The following is a 21,256-nucleotide window of genomic DNA, read 5'->3' on the forward strand; positions in this document are numbered from 1 at the left end:
ATTGTAAAACTAAATGTGGAGTAGGGCCAAGTTATTGGAGCGGACATCACAGTATAGCAGATGACAGTAGAAGCTTCTGAAGCGCGTTCCGCTGTCACTTATCTAAATCACGTTAAATCGACAAGGGATATTTATAGCCCCAGTAGGACATATATGTTTCAAATAGGGTGGTGTTTTCATTTCGATGTTTTATTTGGTCCAATATTGAAATGTTCTACAATTGGAGGTTGTCTTACCATTACACATTATTTAGATCCTCCCTTAATATAGGTTTTCGGCTCATTTGGTTGCTATTTAGTAGCGAAATGGAGAAACACAATGCATCTTGGGACATTCACATTACAGTGAAGTTACAGCTTATTTTTTCTATGGGACTCTGAGCGAGGGAGTCAGAGACAGTCGGTATTGTGCCTGTCAGACTGAGGAGAGAGGGAGAGAGGTGACACAGAGAAGGGTGAAAGAGGAGAGAGCCAGAGGGGAGGGAGAGAGCCAGAGGGGGGCGCTCCAAGCAACTGGCCCACTGAATAGGCCTGCTTTTCAAAGGCGCAAGGCGCTAAATTAACGTCACGTCAGAAGATAGCAGTACGCCGGTATTTAGCGCCGACACGCCCACTTTGGCCCATTCTGGGACTGCGCCACGCCCATTCGGCCTAAAGCGCATTTGGCAGCCTAAAGCCATATTGATATCGTCCCAAAACAGGCGCAAGGCACGTTTTTTTGCGTTTAAGGCCCGTTTTAGCGCCGAAGGCTTGTGGGAGAATAGGGCCCGTAGTGTAAACATCACATTTCATTTCCACTTTCAGCCTCAAAGAATAACCGCAGCACACAGAGCTTGTGGCGGAAACCTCGCTTTTCCCTCTCCTAGCTAAGTTAGTGATGTCACAAATTTGTATAGAGCTCCAGGTAGGCTTATCGAGTGGACTACAACTTACACACACACTTCTTGATTAGACAACTCATTCAACACCAATCAGGCACCCAATCGACTTTATAAATGAATATTCACGGATCATTGCACACGTACAAATCATCATATAGGCTACCACTTCAGCCTAACGTTCCCACTATAGGCTACTCCAAACCATCTAGCAGCCTACACATAAGCCACATCCCTATAGGCTACCACACTCCACAGTCTCTCTCTCAAGACGCAAACCAGCCATCTCATCTCCGCACGCAAGCTTTAGCCTGTAAAATCCATCTTTTTTAACCAATATTTATTCAGCTTGATAAATGATTATTCCCCGAAATCCTCATTCACACACTAAAGTCATTCTTTTTCATTATGACAAAATATGAATGAAACTAATCGGATGCATCTCACACCCGCTCAACTCAGACTCCGCACAGCAGTTCTCCCCAACCTTTCCTGACAATGAATCAAACAAACAAACACACACACAAAGTCCTATATGACCCCCGCGTAACTCATCATTTAATAGATTACTCCCATATGCCTATTTTATTCCAATCCACTCTTATTCTTACTTAGATTGGCTATTTGAGGTCTGCTTATTCACGCTTTGTTAAAATAATACACGACAGCGTCAGTTGTAACATTATTGTGACCAATCCATACACGCTCCTCCGATCATACACCGCCACGCACACCATCACAGCTGTTCCATCCAGAATCACAATAGACGTTCATGCGCCACGTCACCACGCTCCACGCTCCACACACCAGTCAGTCCACGTCTAGGTACATATGCGTAAATATATATATATATATAGCCTCTATTCTCCCATAGGCCTATAAGAATGACAAATATAGCGCTATTCTATGCGCTGGCCAATCATATATTAATTATCTAGTCATTTTATAATCAGTTTCCTATCAATCCGGTCACCACAAATTATAAAACCCATTTATTTATATTCTAGCAAGATCCCACGCTAAACTTATACTCTTATTGCTTATTTAGAAAATCCCCAAAGGAAATCCACGCTCTTACTCTCGCCAACTTGCAACCAGCCATAAACAACCAACACCCAGCTACAACCACCATCATTCCCTAATCCCTTTAGCGCTATTCCATCGCTGATCAAATAGCAACATTATATCTATATCTATTTACTGATAACATATTATATTTTCTTTACCTGTTAAACACACCCGTAACGCATTTTCCTCAGGCGGAACAGAAATCACCAGCCATCATTTCCACCCGGAGCCTCTAAGAATGATGCACTCCACTAGCTTCTCTCCGCTCGCTAAACTAAAATTTAATTTATATTCAAATGTACTATTATCTCAATCTTAACAGTCCTCTTTGATGTGAGGATATCGCGAACTGCTACTCTACCCATTAGACTAAAAATATAATTTAATTCGTTATTATTTCGACCACTATTTAACGAAGTTGTCGCTACATGCTAACGGCTTTAGCATCACGTAAACTGGATCCCCTTCAGTTTCTCAAATCAGTCCTATTAAAATATACTAACATTACATGAATAACCCATAATATAGCCATGGGGCAACCTTTTATTGTACGCATTAGACTAACAATCTAGTTTATTTAGCCACTGTTGAGACCATTTTCCTATTTATCTATCATTATTCAACCACTCTAGCCATCGCCCCCAATCTGGTTGCGTGGCAATCAAAGTACTATCTGATCTGATCTGATCTGATCGCGCTGACATTATAATATTAAACCCACTTTAAACATTACTTTCATTTATTCCACACCCACTCACACGATCTGGCCAGATCTACACACACATACTCAATCAATCATAGTCAATCATACTACACATAACACATAGCACATAGAACATAACACATAGCACATAACACACAGCACAGCCTAAACAATAACACATTAACAAACGCGCGTTTCAATATCTCTAAAATCTCATCTCTTATTTCCATATCTCTTATACTCTGACTATTTGCTTTTGGGCCCCAAGATCTATTTCCCGTGCGACTTCTTTTTCAACTTTTTTAGAGTGTAAGACACCCCTTTTTCATTTTAATCTTCCAAAACTGCACACGTATTTTTGCCAAACGGTTTGTGTGTGATCCCACAATCAATCTATTAATCTATTTCTCAGTTACCTCGCCAAAACACTACACACATTTAATTACTTCCTAGGCAACCGACGACTCGGACGTGTACCACTTATTTTGCCATAATTGATCAAAATATGTATCCATAAGCAGCACCAATCAATAAATCCTAATCATGCCTGGAGAGCCGAGTCTGACTTATTAATTGTTATCCTAGTTTACATTAGACAAATTTACTAAAAACTAACAAACATTTCTACTAGAGCAAAACTTAATCAAAGCAGTTATTGCACAATCACTCCCACACTGACTTCGTTCTAAAAAACAATGTTCAGGGTGTTGTTTGTATTGTGTGATTCCAAGTCTATCTGTATCAGACTCTGTGTGCCAGTTAACCCCTGAAAAAGTCTCTCTTATTCTCCCTAAACACTAACAAACATTTCTACTATTCTAAAATCATTGCATTATTATTTAGGCTATTTAAATTTAAACAGTTCCATCTTCACTTCTCTCTCCCTACCCCACTAGCGTTTGTGATGGTCGACGAAACAGAGCAAACACACAGCGCATCCCAATATTTTAGAAATAGGCCTACTCACCTGCCGTGCAGTTGCTCCATCCTGGCCGCCGATTAACCATCTCCGGTTTGGCTCGCCACTTTGTCGTGTTTTAAATGCATCGAGAGAAGAAGGAATGAACCACAGAAACATGATGTCTATTTAAAGTATTTGTTTTATTTGCAGAATGTGATATCTGACATGGCTCTCTGGTAGAGTCATGGAGAGAGATGGTCTTGAGTGTGTTCTCTGACCTCTAAACCTCTGAACCTCTGTATTTAAAAACTTTCTAAATTGAGCCTCCTCCTCCTCTCAGCCTGTCCTATGCCACTCTCTCATCCAATCAGCTCCTTTCCTAAATGAGTGTGTGCTCTCTGAGAAGCTGCTTCAGTGTGTCACCTGTCAATCAAACCCCCATCTGACAGCTGTCTCTTTCATCTTTGAAAGGGCTCCCTGCTTCCCTGCTTAGATGTCCCCACCAAATGGTGTTATCTGTTTTTACGATGGCCTGAAGGGTAATTTCCCTCAGTATCCCCACTATCTCCTCTCAGTATCACAACAGAATGCGTGCATGTGACTGTTTGAGAGCATTTGAGCATGTGCGTTCATCCTCTCATAAACAGAGCCATTGTTGCTCCTGTGTGTGCGTGGCCCCCTAAACTGTACTTTTGTGTGTAAATCTGCTAGTCACCCTAATCAAGCCTTTTGTTGCTCCCTGCTTTTACTGCTCCCTCCCCTCTGGCGTTAAGGAGTCGGAATGTCTCCATCTGTCTTTTCAGCTGCTCTGGTTAGTTAATCCCAGTAACTAGCTGCCCTCCTCTCTCTACCCTGTACACCATAACTTAATACTTAAGAATAAAAGACAATTATAAGACAGTGTAGTAGGGGCGGTGGCAGCCCAGATACCACAATGGTATCAAAAGCGCCAGACAGATCAAGAAGAATGAGGACGGAAGAAAGAGATGAAGCTTTGGCAGAGTGAAGGGCGGAGGTGACAGAGAGAAGAGCTGTTTCAGTGGAGTGTGCAGGTTTGAATCCAGATTGCAGGGGGTCAGAGAGATTGTGAAGGGAGAGATAAGAAGATAATTGACCAGATACTGTGCGTTCGAGTGATTTGGAGATGAAGGAGAGGAGGGAGACGAAGCGGTAGTTGTTGATGGCGGAGGGGTCGAGGGACGGTTTCTTGAGGAGTGGTTTGATTGTGGCAGTTTTTAGGGCCGAGGGGAAAATACCAGAGGAGAGGGAGGAGTTGATAAGGGAGATGAGATAGGGAGCAATGTCAGGAGAGATGGACTGAAGGTGGGATGAGGGGTTAGGATCTAGGGGGCAGGAGGTGGCACGGGCTGAGAGAATGATTTTAAGGAGATCATCAGAGGAGAGGGGAGAGAAGAACAACATAGAGGCAGGAGGTTGTGAAGAAGAGGAGGTGAGAGAGGGGGTGAGGAGGGTTGGTGGGGGAAACGATGAGCTAATGGCAGCAACCTTATTGATGAAGAAGGAGGAGAAATCGTTGGCAGAAAGGGAGGAGGGAGGGGGCGGAGGAGGCGGATTGAGGAGGGATGTAAAGGTCTGAAATAGTTTGCGGGGATTAGAAGCAGAGGATTGAATAGAGGAAATATAGAAGGATATGGCAGAAGAAACGGAGGAGGTGAAGTTGGAGAGGGAGAGGTGATAAGCGGCGAGGTCATTGGGGTTGCAAGATCTTTTCCATGTCCTTTCTGACGTGCAGAGTCGGGAGCGGTGCGGAGGGGTTCAGTGAGCCAGGGTGCAGGGGGAGAGGGGCGGGCAGGTTTAGTGGAGAGTGGACAGAGGGAGTCAAGGGCAGAGGAGAGAGAGGATATGAGGGTGAGGGAGGCTTCATCAGGGGATAGGAGAGATAATTGATCAGCGGAGGGGAGGAGGGAGAGGGTAGCGGAGGATAGGGATGAGGGTGAGAGAGATTTGAGGTTGCGCCGGGAGGAAATGGGGAGAGAAGGGGGAGGTTGAGAGGTGGGAGGGGAGATCGGGAGGGAGAAGGACATGAAGAAGTGATCGGAAACATGGAGAGGGGTGACTGAGAGGTTGGAGGTGCAGCAGGAACGGGTGAAGATGAGATCAAGGAGGTTACCGGCTTTATGGGTGGGAGGGGAGGTAGATAGTGACAGATCTAAAGATGAAAAGAAGTTGAGAAAGGGGGTAGAGAGAAGAGTTAAGTGGGGGATGTTAAAATCTCCCATGAGGGTGAGCCGGGTGTCTTCGGGAAAGAGGGAGAGAAGGGTGTGAAGATCTTCGAGGAATGTGCAGAGGGGTCCGGGGGCGGTAGATGACGATAATGATAAGTTTGATGGGAAGGGTAATAGTGACGGAGTGGGATTCGAATGAGGAAATAGAAAGGTGGGAAACAGGTGAGACAGAGTAAGACCAGTTGGAGGAGATGAGAATGCCCGTGCCTTTTCTAGAGAATGCCCGTGCCTTTTCTAGTTACCCAAAAGACGCTTTACATTATAACATAAACGTACACAGATACAGAACAAATACAAATATAGGGGTTACAAAAAGAAAAAGGATATAGAGTGCTGCCCTCTGGACATACGCACCAAGGGATTATATTAGCTGCCATTCATTCTTCCGTAGGCGTTTCATAAAATGCTTATGAGAATAGTTTTACTTGGTCAAACCAAGCGATTCAGCTACATTTAAATCAGGAGAGACCATCTAACATTTCACTCAGATTTCTATTTATTTATTTATTTATTTATTTATTTAGTCCAAATGCAATCTAAACCCATCGGTAAAAAAACAAACATACCCCCCCCTCCCTAACAAGTCTTGAGCGATGAGTTTGAGTGAAATATTATATGATCTCTCCTGAGCATTTTACAAAAGTCTTTGGAAAAACGAATGGCGGACCATGCCAAACCCGGAAGAGGTCTTTGGCACTCTATTGCCTCGATGAAGTGCTGGTTTCGAGGGAATTCAAACTATGGATGATACACTGTTGTACAGCATGGAACATTTTATTTTCTAAATTTGAAGCTACTTGAGGGGACATTTAAAGGGGATAAGTTGTTAAAAGGCCCGCATGTCTTAAAGGAGAATTCATGTATTTCTTTTTTCAATGTATTTTTTCATATTTGTTTATGTATAACTAAGTCATGTGAGCAGATTTTTTTTTAATTGGTGCAGTATTCACCAAGATCACTTCAGTCACTTTTCCCACATGCCCCTCCTGCCTTGGCAGCCTGCACGTACGTCCACTAAACAAGCCTGTTTTTTTGCAACGAACACAGGCTCAGATTGTTATTGTAAAGAGAAAGAAAATGAACACTTGTATTGACCTTGCAGCAGCGTGTTCAGCCTGTCTCTGTCTGCTGTCCATTACATTGTTAGAGATAGAACCTCACGTTGCCCCCACTCAATCTGTATAACATAATATGGGTGGCCATCAAATTCAAATGACTCGTCCATGTTCTAGAAATCAGATAAATATTCAAGCACAACTTACAAAGTTGTTCAGCTACGCGATCTGTTACCCAAACAAACATGGCAGCTCCCAGTCCCTGCTTTCCCCCCCACCACAGCTGACTTCCAGCAAACAATGCAACTCTTGTGAGACTTGAGCGAGACTCTATCTGATAATCTGATCCTGTCAGTGGCCAAAACAAGCTCATTTAGTGCAGTAGGGGCATGTGGGAAAAGCAGATGCCAACTGCGATCTTGGTCAATACTGCACCAATTTCAAAGATTTCTGTTCACATTATTTAGTTATAAATTTAAAAAAAATATATATAGGGTCCACGTTGGAAAATACCAAAGTTATCCTTTAAACATTGGTATAGGCAGTGGTTTTCAAACTTTTTGTACCTGAGGTACACCAAAGGTCAAGACAAAACCTCAATACAAGGCACACCTATTGGTGCAAAATAGCCTCTATAACGCATTATCACTCTAAAAAAAAGAAAAAAAAAAGCCAAATAAAATTTAACAAACAACTATATTACTATTATATTAAATAGTTATGTTACTAGTTAACACATCAAAGAAGCTACACAGCCACTTTTGTGTGTAGGCTATTTTTTGCAATAATAAAGTATGGTTGTCACAAAACCTCAAGGCACACCTGGACATTTGGTATGATGGGGGATTTGGGGTGTGATGTGATGCATTTGAATAATCCTGGTGGAGAAATTGCACAAATGTGCTTTGAGTTGAAAATATCCTTTGATATTAGCAGGGATCAACGGAGAAGACAGATAAAGAGAAGCTCTTGGAAACACTGGATGATTTGAATGAGAAAGAGTTCAAGAGATTCAAGTGGTTCCTGCAGCCAGCCATCAAAAGGAGCCAGCTGGAGAAGGCAGACAGGCAGGACACAGTGGACCAGGTGGTCCAGACCCACCACCTACGCTCTCTGGAGGTGATCAAGACGGTTCTGATGAGACTCAAAAGGAATGATCTTGCGCTGAGTTTGTCAAACAGCAGCTCAGGACCGAAAGGTAAGTCATGTGGAGATAAAAATATAAACCTGTGAAAAAGAGAAATGACACAGATGACTCATAGGTTTATAATTCAGAGTCAAGAGGTAAAGACACTTGCTAAGTAGCCACTCCACTGGACATAATGTGACATTTCTGTCCTGTACATCTCTGTACATGCAGAGAAACAGAAACACACTGTATCTGGCAATGTGCCAGGAGATGTTCGGGCTGCCACACATCCCGAGAACACACAACACCAGAGATGTTTGTCACTGCACACGCCTCATAGAAGAACTGTATTTATTTATTGTGGAAGGAATCTCTTGCGCGAAGAGAAGTCGGTGCTCTCAGAACAGGACAAAATACTGAAAACAGTGGGCCACTTCAAAAAGACTGAACCCAACGAGAGGACTGGAGCACACACAATCACTTGTACATAACTTTATAAGGTGTATAAAGGGGGTATAAAGGAATAAAGACTGACCTTTTGATGTGCACAGCGTCTTCTTCATATAGTCAAACTGAAGAAGACGCTGTGTGGAATGTCACTCTAAATATGTGGCCTTTAAAATGATTTTTGCAATTTAATTTTTATGTCTTTTACTTTTTTCTTCAAATGCCCGACCCGGAACCAGCAGCTCCCGCAGCCGAGGCCATGCAAGTGCAGGAGAGGATGGGGCCAGTCAATGAAGGGTAACGTAACGTTCTGAGGCTATGTTGCTAATGTTAGCAAAGTCCGAGTAAACTGGATGCTAGCTAACAAAAGCTATATTTTTGTCCATCCACTCAGGTGTACCTGCGGGCACTGCAGCAGAATCTCGCCCAGAAAGAAGAACGTCTGTTGTATGAAGATCCCAGAGGTAACGATAACAAAAGCAGGCTACTGTAGACATATATTTTCATGTAGATACTGTAGCTACAAAGCTATCTATAGCTAGCTAGCTTTGTAGCTATCTACAGGAGAATATATGCTAATCCTCAAATAAAAATGCTAATTATCAGGGGAATTGTGTTGTAGTACAATCCCTCCATACTGTATACATACATTGTATAACTGGCAATGATGACACAATAATTCCAACTTTACTTATTGGCATGGGGGTCTGCCAGCTGTTCACACCAGATATATATCCACTATATTCAGGGTAAAGTTTACCCACCTCTTTGGAATGAGGCAGATAATTTAGTCACCTATTTTTAGATAAACTGTGTCAATCAATCAAGGGGAAACAAATTTGGTAAACTCCTCAACTTGGATAGTTTACCCAACTTTGTATTTACCACTACACCCCTGACTATATTATACGTAAATCATTCCCCCTGTTGTGATAAAGGTCAGACGCAGGTGCGAGGAGAGAGCAGGGGTCCGCTGCATCACCCAGCATCCTGGATTTGAGCCAGTGGCTCTAAATCCACATGTCCTGCAGCTAGCCGTGTGCAGGGAAGAATTGCGGAATCCAATGGTGAACAGGTCAGTTGTAGGGCAAAAAAAATGAACAGCATGTATCATATTATCAACCACATCAATAACCTTTTGTCGGATACAATGTCCTATCCTCTACTGCATACCCTCTCACTCATGTGTCAATGAAATAATTTTAAACTTTTAGTAGGCCTATCTAACACATCCGATGAAAATCACTGCTAGATAGGCTACTGCTAGATAGGCTACAAATTAACCTCTACCTTTCCATCAGTCACAGACAGCTGGCGTCCCGTAACCTGGTCCGGTTCTGCTGGGGCTACCTGGAACCGGACATTCACGTGGATCTGCCATCCTGTGCAGTGAAACGGATCAGGCAGGAGTTCCCGGAGGACAGGGCCGTAACCAGGGTTCCGAAATAGGGGAGGTCCAGCAAGGGGAGGCGGATTCGGTGGCGCCCGCAAGGGCGCCGCCGAAAAAAGATTTGAGGGTTTTTTTCCCCCTTTTTTAGCCATATTTAGAGTAATATATCATTTTAAATCAACATTAGGATTATACTGTTGTGATGTCATTATTCAGTATATTCTCTTTCATGTCACCACCTGCTCAGCTCTCCTGTCAACATAATTGTAACTAACAAACACAAAATGTTTTAGCCAAATTCATATCAAAATGACACCTACAAACACAGGTACACAACCCAAGCCGTACACAACACACAAAGTCATCATCGATAATAAAAAAAAACATACAGAGGGACATTTATTCCTGATAGGAACGATTGAAAAATAAAATAAAATATATGATGTTGTTTTTAACTTTACACCACCTCTTTTTGTTACTTATTGGGTCATGAAACTGAAACCATGCATATAGCCACCTGCATACCTGACTTCGGGAGCTTGGCAATTGGCATCATGCATGATTAGCCAGTAGCATCCCAACGTGTCACACAGGTAACATTACTTAAGAGACAGACTAGACACTTACTTTCTTGGTTGTTGCTAAAGTCAGAGAGAAGCTGATGCACACCTTCAATCTCTTAAAGGCAGGTGCGTCGGAGATGCAGTACATATGAGAGATAAAGAGGTTGGTTGTTGCTAAAAAATCTGTCAGTGTCACTCACTGTCTGTCGTTCACTCGCTCACTGTCTCGCAGCTCGCTCACCTTCAATTATCTCGCCAGGCAGACAGACAGTCATCACTCACCACCATGCTGCTGCTCTCTCGGAATCAAGTTACCGCGGACGCGGCGTCAGATGACTTCCTGCCTGACCTGCCTTTCGTTTCAAAATAAAAGCGATCCCGTGTTTTTCATGCTTTTCCATGCAGATTGTTTTATAATAAAATAAATAAATAAAAAAAAATATTAGGGGAGGTCCGGACCTCCCCGTCCTCATAGCTAGTTACGGCCATGCCGGAGGATGGAGAGTATTGATTAATTAATAAATGTAAAGTAATGCAATGGCTTCTTTTCATCTCATTTGTATTCAACCAATGACTTTGTGACAACACTATGATGGTTTTGAACACGTTTTTAAAATATCCACAGGCAATCAAGACTCTAGCTCACAATGCCTACTCATATCATTGTCAGGTTGTCACACTTGCATTATGTTTTCCTGTCTACACTCATGAATATAAAATGAAAAGCATCATGTGAACTCTGTTCCTGACATCATAAGCCAAAGGTAAATGCAGTAAAAGCAAACACTTCAGCGTAATTTTCAGGAAATGTAATATAATTGATAAACTCAACAGATTCAGTATTTACAATAAAATATACAATAGAATAATATTTACAAAGTCACCGACATCAACATCCATCATTGCATTGTTGCTACAGTCTTAACAGTCTTACCAGTTTACCAGTCTTTACTGGTTCTTGCAGAGGGTTCCCACCGGGAATCGGCCACGTGACGGATGATCAGCCACGTGACGGCGGACCTGCCATGGATTGGCAGGGGCGTCGGAACCCTCCCCATTTAGGAAAGGAGCCTTCACCTGGTGGTACTGGGGTGGAAGCCGGGGAGGTGGTGGGTTGACGCTGCAATGCATAGGAGACAAGAGCAATAGACAGGTAGGAGGGGCACTCCTTTTAACCAGACCGCTTGGACGAATGGCAGGCTGTTATTGGGTAATTGAATGTGATGACGTAACTAGTTCCGTCTCTTGGTAGAACTTCCGTAAACTCCCATTTCTACCTTAAGAGACTACACACAACACCGACCAAGCTTTAACAATATTTATTGAATGTAAGATTTAACAAGATTTATTGAATGTAAGATTGTCTTTGGCGGAGAGCTCCTTGGCCAAAAGGGGGATCAGCCACGTGACCGGGAATCGGCCACGTGACGGATGATCAGCCACGTGACGGCGGACCTGCCATGGATTGGCAGGGGCGTCGGAACCCTCCCCAAAAATGTAATTTGACAAGACTTAGAGAAATGTAATTATGGACTTACCAGGGCAGTGCTGATGTGAGCCTGATAGTTAAGTGGACACAGGCTACTTTAGTAGACAGAAATGAGAGTGAGATTAAGGTACAATGCATGGAGTGAACAGGCCACCCCAGACCACCAGTAATTGCAAATGAAGTTTAACGATGGATTTTACCTTTTAAAAAGCCATGGATTAGATCGGCAGTAATTGCAAGTCGAATTATGATTATGAATTTTACCTTTTAAAGAGTCATAGATTTCTGGGCCTTGAGGCCGGAGGTAGGATCAGGCCTCACGTGAGAGGCATGAGTGCCAGAGGACCGCCTTCCCAGGAGTTTGGGATCCCGGTACCCCTGCATGATGGATATGGTTGCTGCTCCTATTCTTAGGGAGTAAGAAGAGTAACAGTGGGGAGGAAGCCCACAGTGTTTCAGCAGGGAGGGCAAGTGAGAGAACCAGGTGTTTGAGGAAGACCTGGGAAAAGGGGGTACATGGTTAGAGGAAACGAGACCGAGAGGAGCAGGATCTCCAGGGTGATGGAAGAGTAGGTGCGCCTTGAACCTTTGAGAAGTAGGCAAACCGAAGGGTTAGAGCATTGCCTAGGGAAAGAAGGGTCAAAACAGCGGGTGAAGCTAGGCCTAGGATGCCGGGGGTTGCAGTTTGCTTGATTCAACAGACACACACTATGACGACAGAGACAGACAAGGGGAGCACTGGCAACAGAAAATGTGATGAGTGATAAGGATCACTTATGATAAGGATCAATCATTTTTGGTTTTACTAACTTTCTGTACTTTTAATCTTTGTTGTATTATTAATTTTTCTTTCGCTTTCATGACTACATCAACCTGCCATGGGACTACAGGTGGAAACTAGCCCTTGGGCTACAACCTGGCATATTTACTGTACGGCTGTACTGTTCATTAATGTGTAAAGTCCCATTCTTTAAATAAATGAATCTGAATCTGAAGGAACTGGAAAACTGGATTCGCCCTGGAAAGCTCTGAATTGAGGCAGGAATAATGGCGACTCTCGTGTACTGTTTGGATGAGGCAAGGTGATGCTCTGCTGAAGCCACTGGCTGTGACCGGGGATATGCTTTGCTGAAGCCACTGTGCTGTGACCGGGGAGGAGTGCTGGAGCCACTGTGCTGTGACCGGGGATAAGCTTTGCTGAAGCCACTGTGCTGTGACCGGGGATAAGCTTTGCTGAAGCCACTGTGCTGTGACCTGGGAAGCTTTGCTGAAGCCTCTGTGCTGTGACCGGGGATATGCTTTGCTGACGCCGCTGTGCTGTGACCGGGGATATGCCTTGCTGAAGCCACTGTGCTGTGACTGGGATATGCTTTGCTGAAGCCACTGTGCTGTGCCCGGGGATATGCTTTGCTGAAGCCACTGTGCTGTGACCGGGGATATGCTTTGCTGAAGCAACTGTGCTGTAACCGGGGATATGCTTTGCTGAAGCCACTGTGCTGTGACCAGGGATATGCTTTGCTGAAGCCACTGTGCTGTGACCGGGGATATGCTTTGCTGAAGCCACTGTGCTGTGACCAGGGATGTGCTCTGCTGAATCTACTGCACTGTGACCGGGGAATGAGCTCTGCTGACCTGACCAGTTATGCCTGACAGAAACCCGTGTGATACTGCACTGCACCTTAAAGCCACGGTGGACTGGGAGGAGCACCTTTTGTTTATGATCAAGACTGTAGTTTCGTATACATTTGCAATACCAGAGTGAATCTTGTAGAGGAAGATCGATTCCCTACTGGGAGGAAGTGGGGAACTCGTGGTGCCACTTTTCTGCAGCCATTCACCTCTAAAAATACCCCCCAAAAACCACTGATGGACCACATCAGTGATCTCTTCTTTTGAAGAGAGCGTTCACCCAGATTGCTGATTCGGCCTGCTTGCTGAAAAGGAAAGAACACCATTTAAGTAAAGAATAAACCATACAACAATTAGATGTGGCATATGAGGATTACATGCCTGAATGCCAGCTGCTGAAGCTGGTTTATTAATGAATTGAGTGAAAGAACCTCTACAATGATGCACATCGTGAAGCCATTAGCATGTGAGCTTCTCAATGTGAATTAACGCCAGCTGCTAAAGCTGGCTGCAGACAAGAATATGAAGGCAAGATATGACACTCTTTATGCTTTAAACAACTGCCCTGGTGCCATTTTGGCTTGAACCAAAGGGGGACCACTAGGATGATCATAGCGACATGGCATCCACTCAGAGGTGGTCTTCTATGAACCAAAATGGCAGATTGCTGAAGTTGCAATTGAATGACACTTCTTACAGATTTCTGGCAGGACAGCATTCTGCCTCGCTTGAAACAAAGGCAGAGCAGCTTCTCCTCTTTGACTGTTCAGACCTGATTCCGTCCGGAGCATGTTATAAATATAGTCACGTTATAGACAACTAACCAATGCTGGTGGCCCTTATGGGAACAATGATATTCGAAATGGTTAAAAGTTATACAATTTGGTCATTCAGTGGCATTTTACCGCCATGAAAAGTAATGTTAGCTGCTGCCTTAGCCACAATAGCCGACTACCCATGCTGCATTACATTATCCAAACACCCGAACGGCTCACGTTGCTTTTTAATGCATAAAACGAAGCCGATATACGATTCACATTGAAGAACACCACGTGTAAAACCACCGTAACGTAACGATGTACCAAAATCCATTTAATTGAGGCCCCGCAAAAGCAGGTTTGAACCCATAGAGGGCACCTTGTGAAATTGATGAAGATTGTAGAATATCTAGCAGTTTGGTCTCAGATGTGAAATTCTGGCCAGAATTCTGAACAAAAACCCCCCCGAACCCATATATATATATATTGGTTAAAGCTGGAAAAAGTTTTGGGTTAGTTAGAAACATTAATGACATTATAAACTGCTGAGGTAAGATAACGCACAATTTTAGAATGCAAATTTAGAAAATGAACTTGCAAATGTGATGTGATTCACTGAGAATGTAGCCTATGAGCTGCTTGCTGTAAGGAAATATAATACAATACCTGCAAGGATAATTGTTATCACATTAATGACAGATAAACAGCAAAATCTGAAACGTGATGCCCGTGTTACGGTGCAATGCAAAGGAACAATGATCCACATCATACTGCATTTAACATGTGCCTTGTGAATGCTGAAGTAAAGCAATGAACTACATTTCCCAGCATGCTTGGTGCTGCTCTGGTCTCTGGGTAATCACGTCACCCGGAAATGCAAGCTGCGGTGTTTTGAAAGAAATCCGTGTTAAAAGTTGGAATACCTCGCTTCTGCGTGAGGGAACTTTGCATCTGGCAGCCCTGGATTAGCCAAAGCAAGGAGTTTGGAGGACTGCTACTCTGGCACTAGGCCTAATGGATCTAAATGTATTACTTTTGCCTGAAAGCATGCAGCGGAAGACCGACCGAATGTGTCGCATCTTGCTTTGCTATACACTCTTTGGCAACACTAAACCAGCCCCGCGCATGCGCAGTATAGCATGGAGCCGGTGGCTAGCTGAGTAGCTTGCGCGCTACTTAGCATAGGCCAGAAAGTTTACAAGGGTTATACTTTATCTAAATGACTAGAATTGGACCAATAGATTGGATGCATAGGAGAGGAAACATGTTATGAAAAAGAAAAGTTGGCTGGAAACTAGGACTACAGAGGCATGTTGTTAAACTCGATTGGAACCGGGAGAGGAACGCAGCCGCAGCAACATGGACAGAGTTGCTTGTTGGCTGGAAACGTTAAATGCGCCGCAGCAACATGGACAGAGTTGCTTGTTGGCTGGAAACTGATACTACAGCCGCCGCAAAATGGATTTGCTTGTTGGCTAGAACTGTTGTTGGCTGGACCGCAGCAACATGGACAGAGTTGCTTGTTGGCTGGAAACTGGGATTACATTGTTAAATGCAGCCGCAGCAACATGGACAGAGTTGCTTGTTGGCTGGAAACGTTAAGTGCGCCGCAGCAACATGGACAGAGTTGCTTGTTGGCTGGAAACTGATACTACAGCCGCCGCAAAATGGATTTGCTTGTTGGCTAGAACTGCCGCAGCAACATGGACAGAGTTGCTTGTTGGCTGGAAACGTTAAATGCGCCGCAGCAACATCGACAGTTGCTTGTTGGCTGGAAACGTTAAATGCACCGCAGCAACATCGACAGTTGCTTGTTGGCTGGAAACGTTAAATGCAGCCGCAGCAACATGGACAGAGTTGCTTGTTGGCTGGAAACGTTAAATGCGCCGCAGCAACATCGACAGTTGCTTGTTGGCTGGAAACGTTAAATGCAGCCGCAGCAACATGGACAGAGTTGCTTGTTGGCTGGAAACGTTAAATGCGCCGCAGCAACATCGACAGTTGCTTGTTGGCTGGAAACGTTAAATGTGCCGCAGCAACATGGACAGAGTTGCTTGTTGGCTGGAAACTGGGATTACATTGTTAAATGGAGCCGCAGCAACATGTACAGAGTTGCTTGTTGGCTGAACCAGGGACAAATGTTTGTTTGATACTACGTGCATGTTTTGATGATCCCCGATTGCACACGGGAGGGAAGCGGCCACTGTTAGCCGGAACAGATTGCTCTGGGATTGCACATTAAATGCAGCCGCAGCAAATGGATTTGCTTGTTGGCTGGAACCTGGGACTACAGAGACATGTTGGACAAATGTTTGTTCGATACTACATGCATGTTTGATGATCCCCGATAGGACTCGGGACCCGATTAGACACGGGCAATTCTTTCGTGACTTATTCTTTTAACTGATTAACTATAAACCACAATATGAATTTAATGATGCAAAACCAACATGAATCAGTGCTGCAATGCAATACGATGGTTCCTCCAATTTAATTTTAAACAATTTACCCAATAAATTAATCAACATTTCGTCCGACATTTAAGCAGCAACAGGAATGTAAACCAAAATGTAACCCATAATCACCGACCATTGGCGTCTCTAGAATGAAACTGAGTAGAGGTTTTTGGTGCTTCTGGGTGCTTCTGCCTTCTGTGCTTCTGGTTGCTTGACTGACTGACTGAGTGAGTCAGCTGGTGAGTGAGTGGCTTGTTCCAGGTGCTCTCAATCTCGTGGTAATGAGCGGCCATTTTGCTGCTGCATTTTTGGGAAGTGTAGTCTGCTGGTGCAGTGTTGAATGTGAGTTTAACTCGAACAGACTGCTCTAGGATTACACACCCAACATGAATGAGCGCTTCTCTGCAGCGCGATGAAAACATTAGCGTTTAGCGATAGCTACCCACGATTTGGGCTCGCTACATTTGTGAATGAGGAAAACAGCGACTGAATGCTTGAGGGGAATCAAGCTCAAGACTGACTCACGTATGCCCAGACCGATCAGAGCTGATCTGACTTGGAAGTCAGACCAAGTGGAGAAGTCGACAGGAGAGGAGAGCCTTGAGCTGCGGCGGAGCGACGTCGGTGGGTCATCCGACCTGGAGCTGGTGAGTCTGACATGCTTTGACGCTGCAATGCATAGGAGACCAGAGCAATAGACAGGTAGGAGGGGCACTCCTTTTAACCAGACCGCTTGGACGAATGGCAGGCTGTTATTGGATAATTGAATGTGATGACGTAACTAGTTCCGTCTCTTGGTAGAACTTCCGTAAACTCCCATGTTTCCACTCTATAGCAAAGTGGCCGCCTACTTCCTGGTCAGCACTGTACCAGAGATTTTCATCCGCCATTTATATCATAAATGCTTATAAAAATAGTTTTACTTGTTCAAACCTAACGGTTCAGATATATTTAGAAACAGGAGAGACCACATAAGATTTCACTCTGACCAAAATGCAAAACAAATAGCGGATTTAAAGAAAATATTTTTTCAAAGTATTTTTTTTAAGTTGTGATCCGAGTGAAATGTTCTATGGTCTCTCCCGATTCTAAATACAGCTGAACCGTTTGACGAAGTAAATCTATTTTTATAAGCATTTTACGAAATGTCTATGGGAAAATAAATGGCGGATAAAAATCTCTGGTACAGTGCTGAAGCACGAAGTAGGCGGTTGCCTCTGTGGCCATTCATGACATAATTGCATTAGCAGCTTTTAGGCATGGAGAACAATGCAGTGTTGTACCTCTATCGGTTCCATGTCGCTGTTCCGACCTCCCGCTGGTTCAACCTCCCTCTATTCCGACCTCCCGCTATTCCGACCTCCTGCTGTTCCGACCTCCCGCTAGTCCGACCTACCCTCGACCACCCAATATTCCACAGACAGCGGATCGCATCTCTCCTCGCACTCAAGAACATCCTTTCCCAGGCAGGCTGATGTCGCTGTCCATTGGCATGGGTGCTGAAATGTAAACCAACTGTAAAAACGAATCTTTTATTGTACTTTCCTGTTTCAAGACAGGAAGTACTTCATCTCCATTGGCAATTACACATCTGACCTAACTAGGATGATTTGTGGGGTGCCTCAAGGATCCATTATGGGGATCGTTCTCTTCAACCTTTATGCTCCCTCTAGGCCTAATTATGCAAAAAAACAAAGCAGCCTATCATAACTACGCAGACGACACTCAGTTGTATATAACTCTTTCCTCAGCTGACTATGCTCCCATAGAATCATTGTGCGCATTGATCAAATAAATAACTGGATGTGCCAGAATTTCCTACAGCTAAACAAAGACAAAACAGAGGTGATCGTCTTTGGTCCCAAAGAACAAAGGCTTAAAATCACTGCACGCCTTGAGTCTCAATCCCTGAAGCCTAAGGATCAAGTCAAAAATCTTGGCGTTATTATTGATTCCGATCTCAACTTTAACTCCCACATTAAGTCAATCAGAAAATAAGCTTTTTATCATCTTAAAAATATAGCAAGAATTAGGGGATACATGTCCAGACAGGATCTAGAAAAACGAATTCACGCCTTCATCTATAGTAGGTTAGACTACTGCAATAGCCTTTTCTCTGGTCTCTCCAAAAAAGAACTTAGGCAACTTCAGCTCATTCAGAATGCTGCTGCTAGAGTTCTAACGAAGACTAAGAAAGCTGATCATATCACTCCAGTTCTTAAGTCCTTACACTGAGCAATGAGACCCAGACCTGCACAAGGAGAGTCACCGCGTCCCATCCTCATCAGGCTGTTACGATGGAGTGACAAACAAGAAATCCTTACTGCTGTGAGGAAGAAGGGCCAGCTCACATGGGAGGGACACCGATTCTCCGTCTACCAGGACTTCTCAGCCGAGGTCCAAAAACAACATGCCAGCTTCTGGGACATCAAGAAGATCTTCCAAAAAGCGGGCCTGCAGTACGGTATGAGCTACCCGGTGAAACTGCACGTCACGCTGCCAGATGGACAACAACGCACATACATCTCCCCAAGAGAAGCAACCGAAGACTTGAAAATCAAGCTACCCAATCACTTCTGAGGTTATTCCAGAATGCTCAATGAGCAATAACACTCTGATCGTGACCCTATCTAAGTGGGTAAGGGGGGTAATTATAAAAGAAGAAAAAAAAGAGAAAAAAAAATATTTGCACTACTTACTATACCTGTATTATGAGGTTAGGCTTATTTTGACAGTTGCCTGTTACTACTAGTTTTGTTTATAATATCCTGACCCGACGGTATATTCATATTATTTCTTTTTTTTTATAACTGTGGCTGTTTATTACTCTACCTATCACCCTACATGAAACAACTAATGACGTGAAATGGTAGAAAATATATATAAGGTAGTAAATAAAGTGTGATAGTAAGAACAGCATAAATGCTTTCTTTCTTGATAGGCAAGAGTATATGCGGGGGTCATCCCCAGATTTGCATACTGCTTACATAGCCTATTCATAACTACAGTCTTAGTTCTCTTTTGTTTTGTTTTTTTCTCTTAGTGTAAATATCACTATCTAAGATGGTGTAATATATAGCATGGTGCCCCCCCCCCCCCCCCTCGTTTTCTTTTCTCCTTTTTTATATACATAAAAACGTATGGGGACACAAGAGGTAAATTTCTGTTTAGGGTAAATAGCTCATAAGTCTTGGTTGTGGTTCTCATTAGTATGGCTGTTTAATCTCACTGAATTTGAAGTGTCTGATGTTGGGTGCACACCAAATACACGGAGCTCGTTGACAAATAACTAAATATCAATTTGTTTATCAGAAGTGTGGCGTGATTCCAATATGGACCTGCTAAATCAACATAATTGCTAATGCAATTATCAAACTGCCCACCTTAATAATATTTACTAACTCTATGATTAAGTACGTAATAGTCTAGCCTGTATTTGATTCTCAAATAACTAGAAATATAGGTCTGGGGTGCGGCTGCCTAGTCTGTACGCACCCTGTCATCGTGCTTTTTTGGAGGCATTCGCCTCTACTGTAATTTTATTTGTTTTCTCGCCTTTTCTTTTTCTTTTCTCTCACCATCGGGGCCAATTTGCCCTGTTACTTTTTTTAACATGTCGTCTCCCTTTCTCCACTTTTCTCCCCCTCTTCCCCTCCCCCCACCTATCCCTCACTGTACAATGTCAACACAACTTCATGGTTACACGTCTACAGCGACACTTAACTACAAACTGAACACCTCAGGTATAGTAGGTGGCTCTATGTGCTTATACTTAGCATCCATCTGCTTGTACTGTATGAATAACACGATTAATACTGTCAAAGTGGTGAGCTGGAATGTTAATGGTATACAAAACCCTGTTAAAAGATATAAAATCCTAGCTCACTTAAAATCTTTGAACTGTAACATAGCTATGCTACAGGAATCCCACCTGAATGAAGAGGAATCTAGAAAATTAAAACAGAAATGGGTTGGACAGGTCTTCTCCTCCCCAGGATCAGGTAGATCTAGGGGTGTCTGTATTTTAATAGCAAAAAATGTCTCGTTTAAGCTAAATAATAGTATAACGGATGCAGAGGGTAGATACATTATAATATCTGGTCTTTTATACAATGTTAAGTGTACCCTCATAAATATATATGCCCCCAATACCACCCAGGCTACCTTTATATCAGCTCTTGGTACTATTATTTCTAAAGCAATGGAGGGCCCCCTCATTATGTCTGGTGACTTTAATTTGGTGAGAGACCCAATGGTAGACCGCTCTGGACCCCCACTACCCTCAGACAGAGCGTCTGGAACAGCAATGGAGGAGCTACAATCTTCACTTGCACTTTCTGACATCTGGCGACTAGTGAACCAGGGTGCGCGAGAATACACATACTATTCTAATGTACACAACTCTTACTCGAGAATTGACTATTTTAATGTCCCGCCAGTTTACTCAGAACATTATTGACTCTCACATACATAGTATTATACTGTCTGATCATGCACCTGTCTCGGTCTCCTTTTTCCCATCACCCAATACATGCAAAACCAGGC

General features: G+C 43.5%; 1 protein-coding gene across 1 annotated transcript; it reads left to right on the forward strand.

The window, feature by feature from the left end:
* Window positions 1–7,933: 7,933 nt before the first annotated feature.
* On the forward strand, window positions 7,934–19,291 carry LOC310784848 (uncharacterized protein; the record flags this gene model as incomplete). Its single annotated transcript, XM_083645885.1, has 5 exons — window positions 7,934–8,048; window positions 8,669–8,723; window positions 8,821–8,890; window positions 9,365–9,501; window positions 19,000–19,291. The coding sequence occupies exons 1-5, from the start codon at window positions 7,988–7,990 to the stop codon at window positions 19,289–19,291; spliced, it is 615 nt and encodes a 204-aa protein (XP_083502011.1). The 5' UTR covers window positions 7,934–7,987.
* Window positions 19,292–21,256: the final 1,965 nt, after the last annotated feature.

The sequence above is a fragment of the Poromitra crassiceps genome, assembly GCF_964638095.1.
Source record: "Poromitra crassiceps genome assembly, chromosome: 11".
Taxonomy (NCBI): Eukaryota; Metazoa; Chordata; class Actinopteri; order Beryciformes; family Melamphaidae; genus Poromitra; species Poromitra crassiceps.